Below are 23,945 nucleotides of genomic sequence, written 5' to 3' on the forward strand. Positions count from 1 at the left end.
ACCAGCGTCTGAGAGAGAGAGAACTCAACCGTAGACCTCTAGCCCCTATCAGTCCCAGCTCCGAGTCCCCACCTTTATCCTCGCTGGCTCCACCGGAACCCATGCAGATTGGACGCATCTCCCAGGCTGAGAGAGACCGCCGGATGAGGGAGCGACGCTGTCTATATTGCGGCAAACCGGGCCATTTCCGTTCCACGTGTCCCGGGCTCCAGGGAAACGCTCTGTCCCGTACAGACCGGGGGGAACTGTAACGGGAAACAACCTCCTCCCATCCGTCCAACTCCCGTCTGCTCATTCCAGTCACCCTTTGCTGGGACAACCACAAGCTTCACCTTCAAGCCTTGGTAGACTCTGGAGCCGCAGGTAACTTCATGGATGGTGTCTGGGCGAAGGAGAATGGCGTTCCCTCTGAACCTCTAAGTGAGCCCATGAGGGTTACTTCATTGGATGGAAGCCCTTTGGGATCTGGACTTGTCACTCATGTCACTACCTCCTTGCGACTTTCAGTTTCACAACACCAGGAATTGATGAACTTTCATTTGATCTCCTGTTCCGAGTTCCCTCTCGTCCTTGGATACCCCTGGCTTCACAGCCATAACCCTCACATCGACTGGTCTGTGGGCACTATCAAGCAGTGGGGTCCTACGTGCCAAGCTACTTGTATTTTCCCGAATTCCCCGAGTTCTACTCCCGAGTCTTTAGAATCCATCGACCTGACCCGAGTGTTACCATGACCTCAAACTGGTGTTTAGCAAACAGAGGGCCACCATGCTACCACCCCATAGACCTTATGATTGCCCCATCGACCTGCTTCCGGGCACTTGCCCCCCCAGGGGTTGGATCCTTTCCCTATCTCCACCCGAACGAGCTGCTATGGATACCTACATCAAGGACGCTCTGGAAGCAGGCCTCATGCGTCCATCCACCTCCCCGGCGGGAGCAGGGTTTTTCTTTGTGGCCAAGAAAGACGGTGGATTACGTCCTTGCATCGACTACCGGGGACTCAATGCCATAACCGTCCATAACCGTTACCCGCTACCCCTTATGGCCACAGCCTTCGAGCTGCTCCAGGAAGCAGTTGTTTTCACTAAGCTTGACCTGCGGAACGCATACCATCTTGTGCGGATCAGACCTGGTGACGAGTGGAAGACCGCTTTCAACACGCCTACTGGTCACTATGAATACTTGGTGATGCCCTTCGGCCTGACCAACGCCCCAGCGGTGTTCCAAGCGCTCATAAACGATGTGCTTAGGGATATGCTTAACATATTTGTTTTCGTTTACTTGGATGACATCCTCATCTTTTCGAGCTCCCTTCAAGAACACCCAAAGCATGTCAGACAAGTACTCAAACGCCTCCTAGACAGCCATCTGTACGTTAAGCCGGAAAAATGTGAATTCCATTCATCCCGAGTACAATTCCTGGGATTTGTAGTGGAACCCGGTCGAGTCCAAATGTTGTTGTTTGACAGGCAGGGATTAACAAAATGGAGTCGTGGCCAGCTTTTCCGAAAGGAGGGCAGGGCAGGGTCTTATATGCATTGCGGAAGTTAGAATAGCAATGATACAATAATAACTTTAAACTGAGTGAACATATGGGGAGAAATAGCTGACACCCCAGCAGTCCCAGGAAGGTGGGGAGACCAAGAGCCCATTTTTTATGTACGTATATATAATAAATAATTTTGACAGTAACCCTCCATAAATTCATTCATAAACCTTTTTCTTTTCCATATGTGATAGGAACCTAAATGTTTGTTTCCTTGGGCTTCAGGAATGTGACTGAAAAAGTGAAAAAGAAACTGATTGATAGTATGAGGGGATAGTCAGTGCTGTTGTCAAGGCTATGACAGCTCCAGTGCAATGAGTGGAGCTTACTGAGGTGTTCAAAAACTCGTATCAGACCGAGAGACTAATGCTTCTAAGATAGTTCTTTTTGAGTTTTAGTTTAGAAAATAATCTCTCTGCAGAAGCAGCAGTTACATTGAACAGTTACATTGAACTCCGACCTTGCGGGGGTCCAGAGAAACTGTGTTATGCCAGTGGTGAGATTGATGGTAACTTCAGTCAAATTTAGTGCCAAACACAGACACAATGTAATAAAACATTTACTACATTAATTATCTAACATACTATAACTGCAAACAAGATTCCAAGAAAAAGTACATTCAAAATATTAGAAATCAGTTCTTCCTTTACCTGGACTCCAGTTTGTGTTCACAAAATCTGTGGATGAATTATATTTAACCCATATTAATCATTGAGATATACAGGTTTTTCTTCACTGTACATCAACATTTAGACATTGTCAATGTATTATTGATGTACTGGAAGCCAGCATATACTGAAGCTATAGTTTAGAACCCTGTAATAAGGACCTCTTCCATTATGAGTTCTAGAGCGATGCACCCAGAAGAGTGTACCATCACTACATCCAGTCACTCACGAGTTCATACTTGTCCGTACTTGTAAATGCTCATTCTTTAATTATTTTCTTGTACCTATGTGTGTCCTCTGTAACTGTGTGCCTTTTTTGTTTGCTGAAATACGTAGTTTTGGATATAATCGGTTACAATCACAATGGAGTAAAACATTGACTTCAATCAGGCACGACAACTCAATGCTTTTATAAATATCCATTATTTAACTGTATGTATTACATACTGTGTAGCTGTGCTTATCCTTGTCCTGATTGTTATAGCGTTGTCAGTTGGACTGGAAATCCATAGTTTTTCATTAAACATTTTGTTCTAGGCGTTCACTGCAAAAATCAGCCGTGCAATGATGGGCTGCTCCTTCACACAACGACTCCTTTGGCAGAGGTCACCTAAAATGCTATTTTAATAAAAAACTAAGGATTTCAGCAAACAAAGAAAGTCACGCATGTCCACAGGACAAAGAGGTTCATGGTAAGAGTTTAAGAATTTACATTTTTACAAGTATCAACTGATAGGGACTGATAGTCGGAGGTACAGTCCACACACACTCATCACAACTCAACTCCATTGACTAAGCTAACATATACAGTATAAGCCATCATATACAGTAGGTAACAAAGCCTTAATACTTACCCAGCTGAGAAGTCAGTATTTCTACAGATAAACAGACACACATAGTCAATTAGACACATCAATGGTTTCCAAGGGGGAATCAACATGTGTTGGCTACCTCTCTAGTCTACACTCTAAAAGTAAAAGGTTCCTGTATGATCTTTTAGGATAATATAAGGTTAAAGAAAATTACCTTAAGGTTAATTTAAGACCTATACTCTGCCATCAGGTCATATTTTATTGTGTTTTTTACCCCTTTTTCTCCCCAATTTGTAGTTACAGTCTTGTCTCATCGCTGCAACTCCCGTACGGACTCGGGAGAGGCAAAGGTTGAGGTTGTTTCTTCCGTTTCTTCTGAACCACAACCCAACCAAGCCGCACTGCTTCTTGACACAATGACCACTTAACCCGGAAGCCAGCCGAACCAATGTGTCGGAGGAACCACCGTACAGCGAGCGACGGTGTCAGCGTGCAATGCGCCCGGCCCGCCACAGGAGTCGCTGGTACACGATGGGACAAGGACATCCCTGCTGGCCAAACCCTCCCCTAACCCGGACTATGCTGGGCCAATTGTGCGCCTCCCCATTGGTCTCCCGGTCGCGGCCTTCTGCGACAGAGCCTGGACTCAAACCCAGAATCTTTAGTGGCACAGCTAGCACTGCCTTGTGCCACTCGGGAGGCCCATCAGTTCATTTTTTTTTACCTTTGTAGACTTAAGGGGAGCTTTGAAGAACCTTTTCAAAAGAGGGGTTTCTTTTTGGAACCAGTAAGTGACTCAATTCCAACTCATGAGTATAATTCAAATTGAGAATGTTGGCATTATGGGTCAGCTAGGACTCGGGTAATGTGTTTACAATACAGTTTTTTTATCACTATTACATGAACTAAGAAACCTTCTACTATATACTCTGTTTTCTAGACTATGAAATTACCTGTGTTTTGGAAACGTGGAGCCTTTGTCTGGCAAATACATTTCTGTTGTTACGCTATAGGAGCGTTGGATTCCTTGTTTTGTGGCTACTTTGGAATGGCGACATCACATGACTGGATTACGAATTGCCTTTAAATTTGACAAAAGACGTCACTGAATGGAACGCTGACGAAAGGTTTATGAACGTGATCACTCATCAGACCGGAGGTAAAGAGGTGAACATTTCATCTGACCGGAGGTAAAACTAGTGTCGCTCCTCAACTGTAAATGGATGTTCCCTGTGACTGTGTTGGAAGTGACTGATGCTATTGAAGCTCTGTGACTGTTTGATTTGCGCTTTTCACTGTGAATAAAGGGGAGAGAATTGTGGTTGTTCTTCCGTTTTGGTTCTGCTCTATGTGTTGGATGAATTTGTGGAACTTGTAAGCTTGGAATCGATCACTCGTGAAGCTTGGAATCGTGTGTGTCTTTTGTTGTTGGATTTGCGCGCTGAGACAAGAACTCATTGTGGAGCGGCAAAAAGAGGACGCTTTGCAGATTGGCTGCTGTGTCTGAGTTGTGATGACTTCATTTTTGGCTCATTTTAACCTATGCAGTGCTAAAATGTGTTCACACCGTGCTGACGGTTGCAAATCGATGGAATTGAATGGGATTTGATGTTCAGTGCTCTTACCTGCCCTTACAATGGATCCAATTGAAACATTGCAAAAGTTCAAATGATTGAGAAGTGCTAAGTTGGGTTCACTTACTAAAAGAGAAATGAGATCACACAATTTATGGGAGATGATGGAAATGTTGACATCTTTGATGACACAAAGATTACTCAAAGTTGGTTAAGTTGTTGCATGATCTCAATGAGTCCATAAAGGCTTTGTATTCTGCTGAGAAGGCAACAAAGTATCAGGTTGAACGGTATGGCCCAAACGCAGCAACACGGAATTGTTTGGCCATCCAATATGGACACATGGACATTAGAAGCACAGTAAAGCACAGCAGCAAGAAAAAACTGATGAGGATGTCCAGACAAGGGACAGTATCTCCAATGTCTCATCAAAACGGATGAAGAGGTCCAGCCAAGGATCTTCAATGTCTCATCAAACACACACAACACACTGTTGTAAGACCAAAAGGTAGGCAGCTGCAACTTCCAACTAGGGGAGGAAGGCCTTTCAACCCAGATCAGGGTGGAGCTGACAAAATGGACAGTATTGTCAACATTCTGCTACACCAAAATGCTATCACTGAAAGTCTGGTAAGGCAGCAAAGGTTGTCTTCATTACCACCTCTTAGTGTACGACTGGGTGACCCACTACACTACAGGTTCTTTGTAACAGTGTTTAAGGGTGACCCACTAGACGACAGGTTCTTTGTACATGGCTTTGAACATGCTATCGAAGACCGGACCGAGAACAGCAAAGATAGGTTGTACCTTTTGGAGAAATTTACCATGGGGCAACTCAAATTTTAGCTCAACTCCTTTGTCTTACTGAAGTCGAGGTAGAGGTTGTTGTCCTGTCACCACACTGCCGGGTCTCTGACCTCCTCCCCAAGGCTGTCTCATTGTCTTTGGTGATCAGGCCTAACACCGTATTGGAGTCCTGTGCGAATTTAAGTGTCCTCTCTCTAATTCTCTCTTTCTCTCTTTCTTTCTCTCTCTCAGAGGACCTGAGCCCTAGGACCATGCCTCAGGACTACCTGACATGATGACTCCTTGCTGTCCCCAGTCTACCTGGCCGTGCTGCTGCTCCAGTTTCAACTATTCTGCCTTATTATTATTTGACCATGCTAGTCACTTATGAACATTTGAACATCTTGGCCATGTTCTGTTATAATCTCCACCCGGCACAGCCAGAAGAGGACTGGCCACCCCACAAAGCCTGGTTCCTCTCTAGGTTTCTTCCTGGGTTTTGGCCTTTGTAGGGAGTTTTCCTAGCCACCGTGTTTCTACACCTGCATTGCTTACTGTTTGGGGTTTTAGGCTGGGTTTCTGTACAGCACTTTGAGATATCAGCTGATGTACGAAGGGCTAAATAAATACATTTGATTTGATTCAACGTAAGTTTTGAATTGGATTACGAATAGCCTTTATAAAATGGTTCACATAATTCTTTCAAAGTCATGATCTGAAGACACTACTTACCTAGCTTCCCATTGTGGTCATCTGTAAACATGCAGAGTAGGTGGAAGACAGTGAGAACATCATTAACATGGACACTAGAAGACATAGTCTCTCTCCGGGACTCCTTGTCTCAAATCACTTCTCTAACGTCACAAATCCCAATTGAGTTCCACGCACCTAAATAACTCCAATGTGAGACAACTTCTCCAATGAAGATATTCTACCCTGCCACCACTTCTTAATGTCATTAAATAAATGTGACTGGTCAATCAGAGATCCTGGTCCATCAGAAACTACCCACTGGGCAAACTACGTAATCTCAACGTGGATATTTGGGTAATATTTGGTTGAGATGTTGATCAACGAGATAACAACCTACAGTATATTCACCCACTCATAAAGACTGCCAAAAGTTAATTGAATTTCCATTGTGTTATAACAAAGTTTTCAACCATCCAGCACAACCAAATTACAGTGGAAAACAGTGTTTGATATTTGGTTTTGTTGTCACCATCATGTCCATCACTGCACTTTCAACTAATTTAAAACACAGAAAAGTTCAAATGGGAATACAATGTCAGATATTTTGTTTATTTATAAAACAGATTCATGTGAATATCAATGTGCTTCATCTAATAGCAGAACCAAATGACCTGGATTGCAGTTTAAAAATGTCAAATGTCAAATGGTTGACATAATTAGGTAAAGTGATGATCTGAAGATACTACTTACCTAGCCTCCGAGTGATGTTATCTGTAAACATGTAGAGTAGATGGAAGACAGTGAGAAAATCATTAAAACTTCTTTGGGATAGGGTGCAGCATTTTCACTTTGGATGAATAGCATGCCCAGAGTAAACAGCCTCCTACACAGTCCCAGAATCGAATATATGCATATTATTAGTAGATTTGGATAGAAAACACTTTAAAGTTTCTAAAACTTTTTGAATGATGTCTGTGAGTGAAAGATTAGTGGAATCTGTGTGGGTAGCTGGACAGGTAGGATGACTGACAGTGAAGGTGAACAGGTGGTCACGTGTCAGGTGACAGAGGAATGGATGAGACTGAGGCAGGAATTCCTTTAACCATAAAGTGGTATATTTACTGAGTTGTGTGGATTCATGGACGCACAGAACTTCTGGATCAGACAGAGTTAAGGAAGAGAAAGCAGCGAGATCAGGCGATGGCAATTTCCTCCTTTTATGGAGTTTTATGGATATGTCGGACATTTCCACCTGACCTAATTAAAGTGCCCCTGGTCCAGCTGAGTAAGTGGCAATGAATTAAAGGAGCATTCCACCAACTCCATGGGCCTTTTCTACAGTGAGTATAACAGAACTCATATGGCAGGCGAAAACCTGAGAAAAATCCAACCAGGAAGTGGGAAATCTGAGGTTTGTAGTTTTCCAACGCTTGGCCTATTGAAAACAGTGTCTATGGGTCGATTTGCACTTCCTAAGGCTTCCACTAGATGCCAACCGTCTTTGGAAACTTGTTTTAGGCTTCTACTATAAAGGTGGGGGGAATGGGAGCTCTTTGATTCATGGGTCTGGCAGAGTGCCACAGGCTCATGACGCTCGGTCACGAGAGAGTTAGCTCTTATTCCATGGCTTTTCTACAGACAATGGAATTCTCTGGTTGGAACATTATTGAACAATTATGATAAAAACATCCTAAAGATTGATTCTATACAATGTTTGGAACACCTATGAGAATGCTGTTCATCGACTACAGCTCAGCATTTAACACCATAGTACCCTCCAAACTCGTCATCAAGCTCGAGACCCTGGGTCTCGACCCCGCCCTGTGCAACTGGGACCTGGACTTCCTGACGGGCCACCCCCAGGTGGTGAGGGTAGGTAACAACATCTCCACCCCGCTGATCCTCAACACTGGTGCGTTCTGAGCCCTCTCCTGTACTCCCTGTTCGCCCACGACTGCGTGGCCACGCACGCCTCCAACACAATCATCAAGTTTGCGGACGACATTACAGTGGTAGACTTGATTACCAACAAAGACGAGACGGCCTACAGGGAGGAGGTGAGGGCCCTTGGAGTGTGGTGTCAGGAGAATAACCTCACACTCAACGTCAACAAAACTAAGGAGATGATTGTGGACTTCAGGAAACAGCAGAGGGAACACCCCCTTATCCATATCGATGGGACAGTAGTGGAGAAGGTAGTAAGTTTTAAGTTCCTCGGCATACACATCACAGACAAACTGAATTGGTCCACCCACACGGACAGCATCGTGAAGAAGGCGCAGCAGCGCCTCTTCAACCTCAGGAGGCTGAAGAAATTCTGCTTGTCACCAAAAGCACTCACAAACAGATGCACAATCGAGAGCATCCTGTCGGGCTGTATCACCGCCTGGTACGGCAACTGCTCGGCCCACAACCGTAAGGCTCTCCAGAGGGTAGTGATGTCTGCACAACGCATCACCGGGGGTAAACTACCTGCCCTCCAGGACACCTACACCACCCGATGTCACAGGAAGGCCATAAAGATCATCAAGGACAACAACCACCCGAGCCACTGCCTGTTCACCCCGCTATCATCCAGAAGGCGAGGTCAGTACAGGTGCATCAAAGCTGGGACGAAGAGACTGAAAAACTGCTTATATCTCAAGGCCATCAGACTGTTAAACAGCCACCACTAACATTGAGTGGCTGCTGCCAACACACTGACTCAACTCCAGCCACTTTAATAATGGGAATTGATGGGAATTGATGTAAAATATATCACTAGCCACTTTAAACAATGCTACTTAATATAATGTTTACATACCCTACATTATTCATATCATATGTATACGTATATACTGTACTCTATATCATCTACTGCATCTTTATATAATACATGTATCACTAGCCACTTTAAACTATGCCACTTTGTTTACATACCCTACATTACTCATCTCATATGTATATACTGTACTCGATACCATCTACTGCATCTTGCCTATGCTGCTCTGTACCATCAGTCAATATTATATATTTATGTACATATTCTTTATCCCTTTACACTTGTGTGTATAAGGTAGTAGTTTTGGAATTGTTAGTTAGATTACTCGCTGGTTATTACTACATTGTCGGAACTAGAAGCACAAGCATTTCTGTTAAGGGAATTTTATCAATGATGACTAATTATGCATACATTTCAATCAGGACTGACTAATCAGAATACTATTATGTTACTGTATATGTACTAATCAGAATACTATTATATTGCTGTATATGTATGAGTTTTCTTTCTTGATCCCAGTGCTGAATATAATGTGTGTATATGTGGTCAAGAGTTAGAACAATGACTGTCTGTTCCTTGGTAGAAATGAATGAACAATATCTTCAGACTGACTAGAATGCTTATCTACACGAGAAGACCTTGGCTCATAAATTATATTAAATTGGTAGGGAGACTGATGTGGGAAGGCTTGAGATACTGCCTTTGTACCAGGGTGGGAGAAGAGACGGGTTGGTACTGGAACTAATGACATCATTTTCAGTTTATAACCTGTCTTAACCTGTATCGTGTTCAGTACTGGTGAATAAACTCTGCTGATTGACTTTAAGACTGGGCTCTGTCCATTATTATAGAATAAGGGTCTTACAAATCCTTATGAATTGACAAGAGTGTTTAATTTTAATTGGATATTAAAACATAGAGCAATTTAATTCCTTTAATAATTGGTCCTTCGAACCGGGATCTAAATATCCGTCTCTGCCATCTGGAGGTCGTACGCCGGAAAAATCGTGCACGAGCAGGTCTGGTCCCGTTAGTTAAGACCTGGCCTCTGAATTGAGTTTTAAAAACAGGCCGGTATACACCCCAGAAGACAGGGACGGTGACTAGATCAAACGAACAGTGCTTTTCCCAGTCGGCAGCAGGTCAGTAGCCGTTATTCTTGAATTTGGGAGGGATTATTTATGATATTTTTTGATTAAATGTTATAAAGGAGTTTGGATTTAATCAATGATAGGTGCTTGAATATTCTGAACAAATACAACAGGTTTCTTCCTTGTGTTTTAACCAAAATCGATAGGAAGGAAACAGGTCTGAAATTGACCTGTGGTAAGGTGCTCTCCCATAAATAAACTAGAGCTTAATAAATCCTGGTTTTGCAAGCCGGAAGGTTATTAACATTTACATTTAAGTCATTTAGCAGACGCTCTTATCCAGAGCGACTTACAAATTGGTGAATTCACCTTCTGACATCCAGTGGAACAGCCACTTTACGGAGAGATATAGTATGCATTGGGGAATTAGGACGCTTGTTCCGTACAAATAGGATAGCCATTAATTCAAAAAACATTCATTTGGGCTATATAGTGCAACACTTTGTTCATAGAAGTGAAGGTGTGTCTGGCTCTTGCTAGTGATGTGTTCTCGGGGAGAGGGTGGGGCTTCACATGGAAGCTGTTTGTCTGAGCTGTCTTATCGTGGGTGGGTATTCCTGATACAGCAGGATAGCCATTAATTCAAAAAACATCCATTGGGGCTATATAGTGCAACACTTTGGACTATAAAATAGGTAAGAATAGTTGAAATCGTAAAAAGTTGTGATTGTTTTCCCGAGTATTGATTTTTGGTTAGATAACGCCAGGGAATTCGAACAAGAAGTTAACGTATTCTAAAAACATTATCGGTTATTACGGGGAACAAGTAAATGTCTTATCTTAAAGGGACAGTTTATCACAGTGGTTTGAGTGTATGGCAGTGTATAAAATATTTTGGGACGACAATTTGAAGAATGAGTTACATGAAACATCGAGGGATTTAAATGAATGATGTGAAGGGATTATTATAATTATTAGGTTTCGTTGTTGTAGTAAAAGTTTGGGTGAAGGGGATTTCCCTGTTCCCAGAGACAAGATATCTTAAAGGGGTACACTCACATATGGATTATTAGGAGTTTTAATTAGACAAGTGAATAAAGTATTGGGAATAGAGTCGTAATTAAAATGCTAAGTCAAAGACGAGACAGTTACTTAAATCAAAATGAATTCTAAATAATAACGAAGAGACAATTACGATTTATGCCCATTGAAATGTTTTTATAAAATTAGCGAATTTAGAGATATTGGTTGGTGTTGTAAATTATAATTCAAGATTTGAACAGATGTGATAAATTAGGTTTGGTTTATCGAACCCGTACGTACTACTGTTGCTGCAGACAACCAACAATTATTTACAATTCATTGAAAGTCTTACGGATTGGGTCGAGGTTGAGCGCTTGTTGATGACATCACTCGCAAGGCACTTTTGTCGCCACGGAAATTATGTTGTGACTAGGGGTAACGGAGAAAATTGTTTGTCTTTTAGAAGGAAAATGCGTGCATTATTGTTTTGAGTCACTTTTCAGAAGTTGGTCAAAATTTCAAAATACAATTTTAAAAGTAGTTTGTGAGTCGTCAGGATAGTCAGGAAAGATGCTAAAAACTAGCAGCTGATTCGCTGGGTGGACATCATAGTTTTGTGGCGTTTATTTGGACTGTATTAGGCTATGAGAAAGGGAGACTGGATGTCTGAATCGTAAAACATTGTGATAATGGATTCTGATGGTTATTGATTCCTGGTTTGACTGTTTATGTAGCACCAGTGAATTTGAGCACTGTATCCATTATGTGGAACAATGTTAGGGTATTAATGTTGAAAAGCAACCTCTATAGAAAAACATAATTGCATATGTTTCGGGAAATTAGCTAGGTTGGATTTGGTTATTTGAGCTTTTCCCCTGATACGTAGACATCTGTAACAGGGGCAAGTTGTTGTTTTTTTCTTGAGGAACTAGCAGATGTAAACGTGAGTCTGAGTAATTTTGTCATCTGAAGCATTATAGTAGTGAGCTTTTGTATAGTTTGTGTTTTGCTGATAAAAGTGGTTTGTTTATTTGGTTACTGGTTATGGTCAATTTTAGGGTTTGATTTAACTTCGTTAAACATTGTATTCTGGTGTGTTTAAGTAGGATTCTTTATTCCGGGACGTATGGAAGTTATCTAAAATATGTAAATTGAAGGAGCCATGGGAGAATGCGTTTACATTTTTATTAAATATCTGTGATTAAATTATGGATCTCTTACACTGAGAAATGTACGACATTTGCGGCAGAGGGAAAAAGTAATACATTGGATAATAATGCAATCAGGTTAATTGTATCTAAGGGTAGCATGTTTATTTAAGTAAATATATACATAGACGTTGTTTAAAACTTATGATTAATGATTTGAGTCAAAGGGGAATTATAATTAGGTTTAGTTTATAGTTCACTTTTGAGTTTCTGAATCGGAGTAGCATAGTGAATGCTCGTTTGGCGGGTTGTGTTCTTCTGGGAAAATTGAGGTTTAGGTGTCTCACTTTTAGATGTTTCCTGGGATTATAATCTTGGGGAGAGAGGGTGAGATAGCGGCCATAAACGACCAAATTGAAAAAGGCCTGGAAGTTTTGATTATCCATTAAGGTTTGCAAATATATACACATACAACATTTGTTAGGACTATTTGTTTTAGTGCAAAGGTATTTTATAGAGGCACGCTCACATATGGAACTTTATGAGTTTTTATTTTATGAGTTTTAATTACACAAGTTAATTTTGGGGGGTATTTTAAGGATAAAGGGTTCTTTAATATGTCTAATGAAGTATGGAACATGACTATAAAAGGGTGGTATGACCTAATGACCTTATCAAGGCTATCTTTTGGGGTCTGATCAGCCCCGGGGGAGAGCCATTTGTATAATGAATTTGTGGTCAGTTGGGTTACTAATTTTAAAGTAAATTTATTATAATGGAGTTTTAGTTTGGGGTTTAGAATTATTGTTTGAATCACCGAAGAGAAAGTGTTTCAGGATTCTGATTTACAATATTAGCTGTGAAGTTTTTGGATTGGCTATTATTGATTTGATATTACAACAGAAAATAATAATATTTATCATTGAGAATAAATAGGGGTGATAAATTACTGTAGATAAGGTATTCCACACTATGCAACACATATTAAATTAATGTTATTGTCAGATAGAATACTGAGGATCCCTGAAGGAAATAGCTTGTAAGTGTACGAAGGATTTTGATATGGTTAGCATATGTTTTGGGTCTGTTTAACTATTAGGAGGTTTTTTAAATAGTATTAAATCTAACAGGAATATAGGACACCTGTGATGATTTAGGATTATTGTAAGGATTAAGATAGATTAGGATCGGAGGGCATGCTGTCCGGTCCTCTGGCAGTCTCTATGGGGGTGCCACAGGGTTCAATTCTCGGGTCGACTCTTTTCTCTGTATATATCAATGATGTTGCTCTTGCTGCGGGCGATTCCCTGATCCAGCTCTACACAGACGACACCATTCTATATACTTCCGGCCCGTCCTTGGACACTGTGCTATCTAACCTCCAAACAAGCTTCAATGCCATACAACACTCCTTCCGTGGCCTCCAACTGCTCTTAAACGCTAGTAAAACCAAATGCATGCTTTTCAAACAATCGCTGCCTGCACCCGCATGCCCGACTAGCATTACCACCCTGGATGGTTCCGACCTTGAATATGTGGACATCTATAAGTACCAAGGTGTCTGGCTAGACTGTAAACTCTCCTTCCAGACTCATATCAAACATCTCCAATTGAAAATCAAATCAAGAGTCGGCTTTCTATTCCGCAACAAAGCCTCCTTCACTCACGCCGCCAAACTTACCCTAGTAGATTGTAGGACTGCCGGGGTTTTAAGCATATCCCAGTTTAGGTCACCTAACAGAACAAACTCTGAAGCTAGATGGGGGGCGATCAATTCACAAATGGTGTCCAGGGCACAGCTGGGAGCTGAGGGGGGTCGGTAGCAGGCGGCAACAGTGAGAGACTTATTTCTGGAGAGAGTCATTTTTAAAATTAGTAGTTCGAACTGTTTGGGTACGGACCTGGAAAGTATGACATTACTTTGAAGGCTGTCTCTGCAATAGACTGCAACTCCTCCACCTTTCGCAGTTCTATCTTGATGGAAAATGTTATAGTTGGGTATGGAAATCTCAGAATTTTTGGTGGCCTTCCTAAGCCAGGATTCAGACACGGCAAGGACATCAGGGTTAGCAGATTGTGCTAAAGCAGTGAGTAAAACAAACTTAGGGAGGAGGCTTCTGATGTTGACATGCATGAAACCAAGGCTTTTTCGATCACAGAAGTCAACAAATGAGGGTGCCTGGGGACATGCAGGGCCTGGGTTTACCTCCACATCCCCCGCGGAACAGAGGAGGAGTAGTATGAGGGTGCGGCTAAAGGCAATCAAAACTGGTCGCGTAGAGTGTTGGGGACAAAGCATAAAAGGAGCAGATTTCTGGGCATGGTAGAATATATTCAGGGCATAATACGCAGACAGGGGTATGGTGGGGTGTGGATACAGCGGAGGTAAGCCCAGGCACTGTGTGATGATAAGAGAGGTTGTATCTCTGGACATGCTGGAACCCACCAGGTACAACCCTAAATCTGTAAACAAGGGCACCCTCATAGACGTCATCCTGACCAACTAGCCCTCCAAATACACCTCCGCTGTCTTCAACCAGGATCTCAGCGATCACTGCCTCATTGCCTGTATCCGCTACGGGTCTGCAGTCAAACGACCACCCCTCATCACTGTCAAACGCTCCCTAAAACACTTCTGCGAGCAGGCCTTTCTAATCGACCAGGCCCGGGTATCCTGGAAGGATATTGACCTCATCCCGTCAGTTGAGGTTGCCTGGTCATTCTTTACTCACTATTTTAGATAAGCATGCTCTGTTCAAAAAAATGCAGAACTAAGAACAGATACAGCCCTTGATTCCCTCCAGACCTGACTGCCCTCGACCAGCACAAAAACATCCTGTGGCGGACTGCAATAGCATAGAATAGTCCCCGCGATATGCAACTGTTCAGGGAAGTCAGGAACCAATACACGCAGTCAGTCAGGAAAGCAAAGGCCAGCTTCTTCAGGCAGAAATTTGCATCCTGTAGCTAACTCCAAAATATTCTGGGACACTGTAAAGTCCATGGAGAACAAGAGTACCTCCTCCTAGCTGCCCACTGCACTGAGGCTAGGTAACACGGTCACCACCGATAAATCCATGATTATCGAAAACTTCAACAGGCATTTCTCAACGGCAGGCCATGTCCTCCTCCTGGCTACTCCAACCTCGGCCAACAGCTCCGCCCCCCCTCTCCCCCCCCCGCAGCTACTCGCCCAAGCCTCTCCAGCTTCTCCTTTACCCAAATCCAGATAGCAGATGTTCTGAAAGAACTGCAAAACCTGGACCTGTACAAATCAGCTGGGCTTGACAATCTGAACCCTCTATTTCTGAAACTATCCACTGCCATTGTCGCAACCCCTATTACCAGCCTGTTCAACCCCTCTTTCATATCGTCTGAAATCCCCAATGATTGGAAAGCTGCCGCAGTCATCCCCCTTTGAAGACACCCTGGACCCAAACTGTTACAGACCTATACCTATCCTGCCCTGCCTATCTAAGGTCTTCGAAAGCCAAGTCAACAAACAGGTCACTGACCATATCGAATCCCACCGTACTTTCTCCGCTGTGCAATCTGGTTTCAGAGCCGGTCACGGGTGCACCTCAGCCACGCTCAAGGTACTAAACGATATCATAACCGCCATCGATAAAAGACAGTACTGTGCAGCCATCTTCATCGACCTGGCCAAGGCTTTCGACTCTGTCAATCACCATATTCTTATCGGCAGACTCAGCAGCCTCTGTTTTTCTAATTACTGCCTTGCCTGGTTCACCAACTACTTTGCAGACAGAGTTTCGTGTTTCAAATCGGAGGGCATGTTGTCCGGTCCTCTGGCAGTCTCTATGGGGGTGCCACAGGGTTCAATTCTCGGGCCGACTCTTTTCTCTGTATATATCAATGATATTGCTCTTGCTGCGGGCGATTCCCTGATCCACCTCTACGCAGACGACACCATTCTGTATACTTCTGGCCCTTCCTTGGAAACTGTGTAAACTAACCTCCAAACAAGCTTCAATGCCATAAACACTCCTTCCGTGGCCTCCAACTGCTCTTAAACGCTAGTAAAACCAAATGCATGCTTTTCAACCGTTCGCCGCCTGCACCCGCACGCCCAACTAGCATCACCACCCTGGATGGTTCCGACCTAGAATATGTGGACATCTATAAGTACCAATGTGTCTGGCTAGACTGTAAACCCTCCTTCCAGACTCATATCAAACATCTCCAATCGAAAATCAAATCTAGAGTCGGCTTTCTATTCCGCAACAAAGCCTCCTTCACTCACGCCGCCAAACTTACCCTAGTAAAACTGACTATCCTACAGATCCTCGACTTCGGCGATGTCATCTAGAAAATAGCTTCCAATACCCTACTCAGCAAACTGGATGCAGTCTATCACAGTGCCATCCGTTTTGTTACTAAAGCAACTTATACCACCCACTACTGCGACCTGTATGCTCTAGTCGGCTGGCCCTCACTACATATTCGTCGCCAGACCCACTGGCTCCAGGTCATCTACAAGTCCATGCTAGGTAAAGCTCCGCCTTATCTCAGTTCACTGGTCACGATGGCAACATCCACCCATAGCACGCTCTCCAGCAGGTGTATCTCACTGATCATCCCTAAAGCCAACACCTCACTTGGCCGCCTTTCTTTCCAGTTCTCTGATGCCTGTGACTGGAACGAATTGCAAAAATCGCTGAAGTTGGAGACTTTTATCTCCCTCACCAACTTCAAACATCTGCTATCTGAGCAGCTAACCGATCGCTGCAGCTGTACATAGTCTATCGGTAAATAGCCCACCCGATTTACCTACCTCATCCCCATACTGTTAATATTTATTTACTTTTCTGATCTTTTGCACACCAGTATCTCTACCTGTACATGACCATCTGATCATTTATCACTCCAGAGTTAATCTGCAAAATTGTAATTATTCACCTATATAGAATATTTTTTTATTTTTTTTCTACTGTTATTGACTTGTTTATTGTTTACTCCATGTGTAACTCTGTGTTGTTGTCTGTTCACACTGCCATGCTTTATCTTGGCCAGGTCGCAGTTGTAAATGAGAACTTGTTCTCAACTAGCCTACCTGGTTAAATAAAGGTGAAATAAAAAAAATAAAATAGAATAAATGCGTGTCACCTGATGAAGATCATCAAAGGTTAGTGATTAATTTTCTCTCTTTTTGTGCTTTTTGTGACTCCTCTCTTTGGCTGGAAAAATGGCTGTGTATTTCTGTGACTTGTTGGTGACCTAACATAATCGTTTGTGGAGCTTTCGCTGTAAAGCATTTTTTAAATCAGACACTGTGGCTGGATTAACGAGAATTGTATCTTTAAAATGGTGCCTAATACTTGTATGTTTGAGAAATTTGATTTATGAGATTTCTGTTGATTTGTATTTGGCGCCCTGCAATTTCATTGGCTGTTGGCGAGGGGTTCCGCTGTCCAAATACCTAGACAGATTAACATGACCACCAGAAGATGTAGTCTCTCTCTGGGACTCTTTGTCTCATATCACTATTCCAACATCAGAAGGAACATCTTCAATGAGCTCAAAATAACCTTCTTAAAATGTTGTCGTACTTGAAGTCGGGAAATAAAAAAATAAAAAAAACTTTTGTGGTTCTAATAATATTTTCAAAATGATGATCTGAAGACACTACTTACAATTATTCTTCTTGAGGTAATCTGTAAATATGTAGAGTAGATGGAAGACAGAGAGAACATCATTAACATGAACACTAGAAGATGTAGTCTCCCTCTGGGACTTCTTGGTTAGGATTCAATCCAATGTGCAGTATATCGCAGGGCACTTTTTAAAGGCATTTTACACCGGCATTCACAGAGATCATATTCCTAGTAAACATGTTGACTCAAGCTTAAAATACCTTTAAAAGTCTGTTATAGTGTGCTGTGTTATAATGCGCCTTGAATTGAATCCCAGCCCTTGTCTCATACCACTGTTCCAACATCAGAAGGAACATAAATGTGCTCAGCAACCAAAAAAAGACTTAAATGCTTCAAATAATTCTTGCCAAGTATTTTTTTAACCTTTATTTTAACTAGGCAAGTCAGTTAAGAACAAATTCTTATTTTCAATGACTGCCTAGGAACAGTGAGTTAACTGCCTGTTCAGGGGAAGAACGACAGATTTGTACCTTGTCAGCTCGTGGATTTGACCTTGCAACCTTCCAATTACTACTCCAACGCTCTAACCACTAGGCTACCCTGCCATACAAATATATGAAGACACCACTTACCTCGCTGCTCAGTGAGGTCATCTGTAAATATGTAGAGTAGATGGAAGACAGTGAGAACATCATTAACATGAACATTAGAAGATGTAGTCTCTTTCTGGAACTCATATCACTTCTTAAACGTCGCAAATTCTAATTGAGTTCCACCATCTAATTGAGTTCCAGAGTACCTCTGTGTGACAACTTCTCCAATGAAGATATTCTACCCTACCACCACTTTGTAATTTCATTCATTAAATGTGACTGGTCCACCAGTGATCCAGGTGTATCAGAGATGACCTCTCTCTAGTCTAGTGGTTCTCTACAGCCTCAACACAACATCAACATTAATGTGACTGGTCCATCAGTGATCACGGTGAATCAGACAATAAGGACTGACAATAGGACAATAAGGACAATAAAACTACTACTTTCCCCACTGCAGTTTAAATTGAACAATTATCACACCTGCAGATTAAATCAGTCTTCAGTGTCAACATGTTAATCACCTGGAGGTTTAGTATATTATCCTGTATCCGTATAATACAACCACAGTGATGTGGTGAGGTTGAAGAAAACATTGCAGACATTTCATTCCAACAATTAAATGTTCATATAATTTCTCCATTACCATTCTTATTGCATATGCAGTAGACAGCCAGAGATAATCCAATCACAGTGACGGCTCCCAGACAGCATAAGACAATCAAGGATAATTTCCATGGGGTTGGATCAAATAACTCACCTAAAACACACATATCATTACACATCAATAACAGGGTTTGGTACTAATACTACCACACATCAACAACAGGGGTTGGTACTAATACTGCCACACATCAACAACAGGGGTTGGTACTAATACTACCACACATCAACAACAGGGTTTGGTAATAATACTGCCAGACATCAACAACAGGGTTTGGTACTAATACTACCACACATCAACAACAGGGTTTGGTACAAATACTACACACATCATTACACATCATCAACAGGGTTTGGTACTAATACTACCACACATCATTACACAACAACAGGGTTTGGTACAAATACATCATAATTACCACATCATCATCAACAGGGTTTGGTACTAATCACTACCACACATCATTACAACAGGGTTTGGTACAAATACTACACACATCATTACACATCAACAACAGGGTTTGGTACTACTTCTACCAAACATCATAAGACAATACTAACACATCAACAACAGGGTTTGGTACTAATACTACCACACACATCATACACATCAACAACAGGGTTTGGTACAAATACTATGAACATTTGATATTACACATCACAAACAACAGGGTTTGGTACAAATACTACCACACATCATGACACATCAACAACAGGGTTTGGTACTAATACTACCACACATTATTACAAATCAACAACAGGGTTTGGTACTAATACTACCACACATCAACACATCAACAACAGGGTTTGGTACTAAAATACTAGGGTTTGGTACTAACACTACACACATCATTACACATCAACAACAGGGTTTGGTACTAATACTACACATCAACAACAGGGTTTGGTACAAATACTACCACACATCATGACACATTAACAACAGGGTTTGGTACTAATACTACCACACATTATTACAAATCAACAACAGGGTTTGGTACTAATCATACACACATCAACAACAGGGTTTGGTACTAATACTACCACATTTGGTGCAACAACAGGGTTTGGTACTAATACTACCACACATACTACCACACATCATTACACATCAACAACAGGGTTTGGTACAAACCACACATACTACAACAGGGTTTGATACAAATCATCAACAACAGGGTTTGGTACACATCAACAACAGGGTTTGGTACTACTTCTACCAAACACATCAACAACAGGGTTTGGTACAAGTACTACCACACACATCATTACACATCAACAACAGGGTTTGGTACTAACACTACCACACACACACACACACACACATCATTACACATCAACAACAGGGTTTGATACAAATACTACGAGACATTATTACACATCAACAACAGGGTTTGGTACAAATACTACCACACATCATGACACATTAACAACAGGGTTTGGTACTAATACTACCACACATTATTACAAATCAACAACAGGGTTTGGTACTAATACTACCACACATCATTACACATCAACAACAGGGGTTGGTACTAATACTACCACACATCATTACACATCAACAACAGAGTTGGGTACTAATACTAACACACATCATTACACATCAACAACAGGGTTTGGTACTAACACTACCACACACATCATTACACATCAACAAACAGGGTTTGATACAAATACTATGAGACATTATTACACATCAACAACAGGGTTTGGTACAAATACTACCACACATCATGACACATTAACAACAGGGTTTGGTACTAATACTACCACACATCATTACACATCAACAACAGGGTTTGATACAAATACACCACATCATTACAATCAACAACAGGGTTTGGTGCTAATCATTACTCAATCAACAACAGGGTTTGGTACCTACCACACATCTCATTACACACAGGGTTTGGAACTAATACTACAACATTACATCAACAACAGGGTTTGATACAAACAACAGGGTTTGGTACTAACACACATCAACAACAGGGTTTGATACAAGTACTAACACTACCACACATCAACAACAGGGTTTGATACTAATACTACCACACATCATTACACATCAACAACAGGGTTTGGTACTAATACTACCACACATCAACAACAGGGTTTGGTACAATCAGGGTTTTGGTACTAGTACTATCACACATCAACAACAGGGTTTGGTACTAATCAACAACAGGGTACCATCAACAACATCATTACACATCAACAACAGGGTCAATACAACAGGGTTTGGAACTAATACTGCCACACATCAACAACAGGGTTTGGTACTAATACTACCACACATCAACAACAGGGTTTGGTACTAATACTGCCACACATCAACAACAGGGTTTGGTACTAATACTACCACACATCAACAACAGGGTTTGGTACTAATACTACCACACATCATTACACAACAACAGGGTTTGGTACAAATACTACCACACATCATTACACATCAACAACAGGGTTTGGTACTACTTCTACCAAACACATCAACAACAGGGTTTGGTACTAGTACTACACACATCATTACACATCATCAACAGGGTTTGGTACTAATACTACCACACATCATTACACAACAACAGGGTTTGGTACAAATACTACCACACATCATTACTGTTACGAATCCCTTTTGGCCCGACAGTCTAGGGGGGGATGGTAATGAGACTCGTAACATAACTCATGCAAATTATTATTGTGACAAAGGAAAAGTGTGAACGAAATAAGCACGACAACTGAAATCTACCGTCAAACTCTAGGTTTATTTATAAACACACGGTAATGGGGGGAGCAGGAAAAGGGGCTGGGCTGGACCCAAGGAAAGAAACAATAAGTATTCGAAAACACCCCTAAGCTAGACTAGCCTACTTTAACAACAGCTAACTAACTAACCAAAAATACAGTGGGTGGTCCGCCCAGTTCTAACTAGTGTATTTAACAAAGTTCACCTACGGGTAGTGTATGCCCATTGTCTTGGTTTCCCCCTTTTCCACCAGCAATCAAACAAACACCATAACCAAAAACAATACTCACAGGTGATGACAAAGTGCTATGAGGTGCTTAAACAAAAGAGAGGTTACGACACAAAGCGAGAGTGAAACACAGAGACCTACAGACATGGCATTTACAGAGAGATTGAGCTGAGCTGAGCTGAGCTACAGATGATTCAAAAGCTCTCTTACAATCAGGGGACCACACAAATGATCTAGCCGGACTAAGCAAATCGGTCAATGGAGCAACTACCGCAGAGAAATTTTTACAGAAGCTACGGTAGTAGCCAACCATCCCTAAAAAGCGGCGTAGCTCTCGTCTGGTGGTAGGTGCAGGGAATGCAGTTATAGCCAAGACCTTGGCATTAACAGGGCGCACCTGTCCATGCTTCTCAGAGGTATCACACAATCCATCCTCTTGATCAACCTCTTTGAACAGAACAGTGTTCGACAAATCTATCTCCTCACCCTCTTGTCGTGCCTGAGCACGAGTGACAGCACAAGCGGGGAACACATGTGGATAACTCTGTGCCAGCTCATTCGAGAGAGAGTGGTCACTTTTATCCAATACGGGTACTACCTTTCCTCCGGCAATATCGTTACCCATTATGAAGGTCACACCTTTCACTGGCAACATAGGGCGTACCCCCACTCTGAATATTCCACTGATTAACTCAGAGTGTACTTTCACAAAGTGCAATGGCACTGGGACAAAACCCATTTCAATACCCTGCACTAACACACTGGAACCACAGTATGTATCGTCAGATAAGGGCAACACATCAGACAATATAAACGATTGCGCCGCACCAGTATCTCTAAGGATTTTAACCGGTCGTTGAGACGCTTCGTCATTCGTTAGGGACACAAACCCCTCGAAAATGAATGGTTCATAACTGCGGTCGGGGACTGAGACTTTCAAACTACAGTTACCCTGAGGCACCTGTTTTGTTGCAGACCTCACAACCGTACGAATTAGAGCAACACCTGTTGGTGGCTTGGCACGAAGAGGCATCCCTTGTTTGCGTTTAAGCAGGAAGCAATCATTAATCATATGTCCTACTTTATGACAATAGAAACATGGACGCTCATTCTTCTGGCGTGCTTGACATACTACTGCTGGCCGACTAGGACTAAAGGTAGGAAACTCAGTGGCTCTACTCTCAGTTTGAGCCGAAAACACACTCTTGTGCGTCAACACAAACTCGTCTGCCAACACAGACGCTTCTGCCAGGGAGGATACTTTCTGTTCGTTTAGGTAAACTACAATGCGTTCGGGTAAGCAATTTTTAAACTCTTCCAACAAGATTAACTCCCGGAGAGAGTTGAAATCAGTTACCTTACTAGCAGCATGCCATTTATCAAACAGATTTCCCTTGTCTCTAGCAAATTCCACATAAGTCTTACTAGAAGACTTTCTATGAGACCTAAATCTCTGTCGGTATGCCTCAGGCACAAGCTCATAGGCACGAAGAACAGTAGCTTTGACCACTTCATAATTCAAACTGTCCTCCAGAGGTAGCGCTGACAAAACCTCTTGGGCTTTACCAGTTAATTTACACTGAAGTAATAGGCACCAAACCTCTTCAGGCCATTTCAATGCTACGGCTATACGCTCAAATACACAAAAATAGGAGTCAACCTCTGACTCTCTGAACAAAGGTACTAAGGCAATCTGCCTACTAATGTCAAACGTGTTTGGGGACACAGCAGGTGAGGACGGCTCACAAACAGGCACAGTAGGACCGGAGGCTAGCCTCGCTGTCTCAAGTTCCATCTGGCGCATTTTGAACTCCAACTGCCTTTGTTCTCTGTCTGCCTCAATTTTACACATCTCCAAATGCCGTTGTTCTCGTTCTTTTTCTGCCTCTATTTTACACATCTCCAACTGGAGAGTCTCTCGCCTAATTTGGGCTCTCTCTTCCACCTCCAGTTGGAACTGTGCTAAACGGACATCCCTCCTGGCATCACCA

General features: G+C 42.2%; 1 protein-coding gene across 2 annotated transcripts in view; it reads right to left on the reverse strand.

Annotated features, from left to right (window-relative positions):
* LOC135530518 (butyrophilin subfamily 2 member A1-like) overlaps nucleotides 1-23,945 on the reverse strand; it is a 39,971-nt gene that overhangs the window by 7,623 nt on the left and 8,403 nt on the right. For both annotated transcript variants that reach the window (XM_064958826.1, XM_064958825.1), the window contains exons 5-11: nucleotides 18,960-19,073; nucleotides 18,353-18,373; nucleotides 17,760-17,780; nucleotides 6,833-6,853; nucleotides 6,122-6,142; nucleotides 3,072-3,092; nucleotides 2,200-2,226 (exon numbers count right to left, since the gene is read on the reverse strand). In XM_064958826.1, the coding sequence (XP_064814898.1) occupies nucleotides 2,200-2,226; nucleotides 3,072-3,092; nucleotides 6,122-6,142; nucleotides 6,833-6,853; nucleotides 17,760-17,780; nucleotides 18,353-18,373; nucleotides 18,960-19,073 (246 nt within the window). The remainder of the gene's footprint in view (nucleotides 1-2,199; nucleotides 2,227-3,071; nucleotides 3,093-6,121; nucleotides 6,143-6,832; nucleotides 6,854-17,759; nucleotides 17,781-18,352; nucleotides 18,374-18,959; nucleotides 19,074-23,945) is intronic.

Source organism: Oncorhynchus masou, unplaced genomic scaffold, assembly GCF_036934945.1.
Source record: "Oncorhynchus masou masou isolate Uvic2021 unplaced genomic scaffold, UVic_Omas_1.1 unplaced_scaffold_1360, whole genome shotgun sequence".
Classification (NCBI taxonomy): domain Eukaryota; kingdom Metazoa; phylum Chordata; class Actinopteri; order Salmoniformes; family Salmonidae; genus Oncorhynchus; species Oncorhynchus masou.